Raw genomic sequence first — 4,985 nt, forward strand, 5'->3', positions numbered from 1 at the left:
CTCGCTTCCAGGTACTCGCCCGCCCCGGCCCCTTCCTTCCTCCGCAGCCCCTCCCGCGCCCTCCCCCGCAGCGCTGACAGCCCCGCCGGGGCCGGCGGTATAATAGGCCGCTGCCCGCCGTCCCGGGGCGGAGAGACGCTCCCCGGTGCCGCGCCCCGCGTGCATGCGGCGGTAACGGCTTCGGCCCGCCGCGCTGCTCAGGGCGGTCCAGGGCCACTCGCACTGGGGGGGGCCGCGCCGGGCCCGGCCCGCAGGGGCAGGGGCAGGGTAGGGGGCGGCGGCGGGGCGATGGGCAGAGCGCCCGCGGGACGCCCCGCTGCCCGGCTGCCAGCAGCGCCGGCCGGGGGGCTGCGCTAGGGCGGCCCGGCGGCCGGGGCTCCCCCCCCCGCCCCGGCCCGGGCGGCGGCGAGGATGCAGCACCCGCTGGAGCTGGGGGGCCGCGCACTACTTCCCGGCCGAAGCCTTCCCCGACCACCGCTCGCACCGCTACCGCAGCTTCATGATAGAGGAGATCCTCACCGACCCCCCGGAGGCCAAGGGGGCCGCGCCGGCCGGGGAGCTGCTCAAGTTCGGGGTGCAGGCTCTGCTCTCCGCCCGGCCGTACCACAACCACCTCGGTACGTCCCCGGGGGGGGGGGAAGCCCCCCCGCCCCGAGCCCCGAGGGCTCCCGCGGCTGGGGGGGAGCGGGCTGCGGGAGCGGGGCGGCCAGGCGGGGAGGCGATCCCGCCGGGGCGCCGCAGCGCGTTTTAGAGCCGGTCCCTTTGAAGGAAACCTCGTGAATTTTGCCTAAAACGCCGCCGCCGGGCTATGCCGGCCGCGCGCGGGGCCGGCGGTGCTGGCCGTGCCCGGGAGGCTCCTGGCCCGCGGCCGGGCGCTGCCCCGGGCTCGGATGGGGAAAGCGGCTCCGGGGCTCGGACGCCGCTTGCACAAACTGGCCGCTGAATTTCACGGGGAGACCGTTGTCGTTGAGCTTTCCCCCCGCGTTTTTGGATGAGGCGTGGATTGCTGGAGCCTGAGGCAGTGGGGTGTATTATCTGTGCGGCTGCAAGAGGCGGCACAGTGCTCTGCGGACACAGATTTAGCTAGAAACCCAACAGATATTTATATTTTATATATTATTTTCTCTATATAACGCATTTATATATAGATAGATTTATTTAAAGCGGGAGCCAGCGTGCTCTACCCAGTCTGATATAGTACTGAGGACAAATGCAGTGCATTAACGGCATAGTTTTGTTGTTTGGTTTTTTTTAACACCAATATTTAAAAAATTATAAACGCCAGTATTTAGTGTGTGCTCGCGAAAGCTTTCATTTCCCAAGCCATCTTCATCTGCGGAGACATCGCTCTTTATCTATAGAAACGAACAATTTCTTGTTCTGCTTTTAACAGAGAAAGGAAAGCGTGGCGCCTCGTAACAAGGGAGCACGTTAGATATGTTAGGATATCTGGAAATGAGTATTATCTTCAAGACGGGCAGAACTATTTGAAATGGTGGACCAGATAAAAGGCTCTTTATAGCCCTCATGGCTCAGCTCCCGCCGCGTTCAGCCGGGGCAGGATCAGGCCCTGGGAGGGGCTGAGGCAATTTCTGCTTAGGCCGAGCGGCGGGAGCCTGCAGAGGCGCCTCTGAAAGTCCCTCTCGGGCCACCGGGCTTGTTCTCTCTCGCCTGTGTTGGCGGGGAGCGCCGGGCAAGCAGGCCCGGGGGCTGCGGGGCAGCGCGGGGTCCGCGGGCCCGGCCAGGGGAGAGCCGAGCCGCGCCGGGCCGGGCCGGGCAGGGGAGAGCCGAGGCGAGCAGAGCCGCGCCGTGCCGTGCCGGGGAGAGCCGACCCGCGCCGCGGAGCGGCCCCATCCCGCCGGGGAGCGAGGTGGCTGCGCGGCCGCGGCTTGGGCCGAGAGCGGCACGGACGTGCCTGCAGCAGCATCCTCGGGGATAGAGACGCTCCGTTTTGAAACTTTCCCTGTCCTGTCCCCGGGTGCGTCTTCATAGCAAAATCCTGGGGCTGCGGTTCACGGAGAGGGATATAGGTTGTTCCTCGGTCGAAAGTGTCCTGAAAGCTGCTGGGGAGGGAAACTCGGGACCGTGACCGGATCCCCCAGCTGTCGGGTGGCACTGGAGGGAACGCTTTTCGGTTGGTTTAAACTATTTTCTCTTGTAACCGCCCGAGTCATTCAGCAATTAGCAGCTGCCGGTTGAAGGGTAAAACGTGACCCTGTACCGCGGAGGCGGCGGAGTCGAGTGGCACCCGGGCAGGGTCGGCCCCGACACGCGCCCCGGGGGTCCCGCACCCGGCCGGCTCCGCTCCGCCTCGCTGCGTCGTTGCCGAGAAAGGAGAAGGGCCGGGGGTTCCTTGCAGGCCTGATCCCCGGGGAAACCGAGGCTCCCTGCAGCCCCAGGGGTCCCGGGGGCTGCCCGACGCTGACGGCCCCTCTCTCCCGCAGCGGTGCTGAAGGCGGAGCCGGCCGCCGTGTTCAAGTTCCCGCTGGCTCCCTTGGGGTGCTCGGGGCTGGGCTCGGCGCTGCTGGCTGCCGGGTCGGGGCTGCAGGGCGGCTCCGCTTCGCCCCATCTCCCGCTGGAGCTGCACCTCCGCGGCAAGCTGGAGCCGGCCCCCCCCGGAGCCGGGCAGCAAGGCCAAGAAAGGGCGCCGCAGCCGCACCGTCTTCACCGAGCTGCAGCTCATGGGGCTGGAGAAGCGCTTCGAGAAGCAGAAATACCTCTCCACGCCCGACAGGTAGGCGATGCCGCACACTCCGGACCGGGGGCGGGACGGGACGGGAGGGGATGTGGGCTCGTTTTTCCTCAAAAAGAAGGAAAGCTGCAAAGGAGGAAAGCTGCCAGCCGAGACGAAAACTGCCGGGGCTCACCGCCTCTCTCTCTCTCGTCCGCAGAATAGACCTGGCCGAATCGCTGGGGCTCAGCCAGCTCCAGGTGAAAACCTGGTACCAGAACAGGCGCATGAAATGGAAGAAAATAGTAAGTGCCCGAGTCCGCCCCTTCTGCGCACTGCACCGCGCCGGGTCCGCGCCCCGCCGGGGAACGGAGGCCCGCGGGCTCGTCCTTCTGCATGTCGGCCCTGGCCAAATCATAACAATAATAATCACAATAATAACGCGGCTCGGTCCCCGGGTGCGGAGGGCGACAGGCGCAGGCCGGGAGAAGCCGCTCCGGCAGCCGCGGTGCGGCCCGGACGCCGTGCTTTGCTCCAGGGGACGGGGGAGAGGGAGGTTCCTCTCGCCTCGGGCTGATGGCAGCACGGTTTCACCGGGGTGCCCCCCTCCTCGCCTCGCAGGTGTTGCAGGGGGGCGGCCTGGAGTCCCCCACCAAGCCCAAGGGTCGCCCCAAGAAGAACTCCATCCCAAGCAGCGAGCAGCTCTCTGAGCAGGAGCGAGCCCGGGACGCCGAGAAGCCGCCCGAGAGCCTGGGCTCGCCGGCCGAGGTCGGCCAGGAGGAGTGAGGGTGATCGCCCGGCCCCACCGCCGCCGGCCCCGGCCGCCCCCGGGGCGCTGCCCGCCGAGCCCGCCGCCGGCCCCGCACCTCTCCGCCCCGCCCGCGGCGGCCCGGGCTAGCGGACGGAGGGCGGCACGGTCAGAGGCTGCGGTCGTCTTCGGTCTCCGGTGAACTGGGCGTTTTGGTCGGTCGCGTCCCCATTTCCCCCCTACCCCACCCCGCCCCGCCGCTCCTCTCCGCGCCTGCGGAGCGCTGCGCCACGGACGCTGTGTTGTGCGACGGCCCGGAGGGGCCAGGACACTGGATCCCACCTTTCACATCTACTCGCTGTCTAAAACCCTGTGGTGCCCCTAGTTATTCGAAAACTGCATTTTATGTTCGGTTTTATTAATGCGAAGATATTTACTTGATTTCAATAAAGTATTTTATGAACTATTTCTCGGAGTAACCTAGTGCTTTTGAATTTATTTTTTTTTTCTTCCCACGGAGGCAGGTTAGAGATTCGAATCCAAGTTCGCAGGCGGATCTGCAAGGACGGAACAAAGTGCGGTGCTGTCCCGGCCGGTCCCGGGGCGGATTCTCCCATCGTTTTCCCTGACGGCTCGGCCTGCCTGTGGCCGGGAGAGGCACGGCTCGCAGTCTTTGCTGGGGCCAATTTGGATCCTTTCGCCTTTTAAAGATACATTAATCGCTATCCAATAAGTTCATTAGATTCCCCTCTGTTAATCCGGAATCGTGATTTATTTTTTTTTTTAAACGCGGCCGGGGCAGCGTGGAGCAGGGTGTCCGACGGCATCGGGCGCTGAGCGGCTTTGAGCGAGCACTTCCCGATGGGCAGCACGGCCGAACCCGCACTGCCGGCCCCTGTGGCCCGCACGGAGCCCGCACGGCCCGGCCGGGGGGTGGCCAGGCCCGGCGCCGCTGCTCTCCCGGGCTCCTTGGGAACTTCTGCGACGTAGCACGAAATCGTGCGGTTTGCTTTTTTACTTTTTTTTTTTTTCTTACTTGTTTTCCCCGAGTCCCTGCTGTACATTTTCCATCGAGATACCAAATTATAGAGCATCTACCGAGACATGCAATTACCGCCGTCCCGCTAAAAAACAAAAGGACCGCAGAGAACGGCGAGGGGCAGAGAGCGAGGGGAGCGGGGCCGGCGGTGCTGCGCGGTGCTGCGAGGCTGTGGAAGTGACCGGCGGGCGGGCGCGGATCGGCGGGGCAGGGCCTGGGGCCCGTTCTGAGCCCCCGCTGCAGGGATGCCAGTTAGGCGGGCCTCCCGATTAAAGGTGGTAATTAGCAGCCATGGGCTCTGGGGCTTGTCGGTGCCTCCCTCCCCGCCCCCAGGGGTGCCCCAAAGGCAGGTTACGACGGTGGTGCTGGGACGCCCCGTCTCCGGGGCGGTAGGTCCACCTCTAACGTGGCACAGCCCCGCGCTGGAGCCGGCTGTCGGTAACGCCTCCAGCCCTCGCTACCGGCACGGAACGGCCGCGTCCCGGCGGGAGAGGAGCCGCGCTAGCAAGATTTACGAGCTTTAATTA

At 65.5% G+C, this 4,985-nt stretch overlaps 1 protein-coding gene across 1 annotated transcript; it reads left to right on the plus strand.

The window, feature by feature from the left end:
- The first annotated feature begins 265 nt into the window (after window positions 1-265).
- BARX1 (BARX homeobox 1) lies at window positions 266-3,810 on the plus strand. Its single transcript, XM_055709443.1, is given in 6 exon segments — window positions 266-432; window positions 434-617; window positions 2,445-2,611; window positions 2,613-2,734; window positions 2,892-2,976; window positions 3,293-3,810. Coding segments are annotated over 6 exon segments (744 nt in total). The 5' UTR covers window positions 266-411; the 3' UTR covers window positions 3,458-3,810.
- Window positions 3,811-4,985: the final 1,175 nt, after the last annotated feature.

Source organism: Falco cherrug, chromosome 4, assembly GCF_023634085.1.
Source record: "Falco cherrug isolate bFalChe1 chromosome 4, bFalChe1.pri, whole genome shotgun sequence".
In the NCBI taxonomy this organism is placed as follows: domain Eukaryota; kingdom Metazoa; phylum Chordata; class Aves; order Falconiformes; family Falconidae; genus Falco; species Falco cherrug.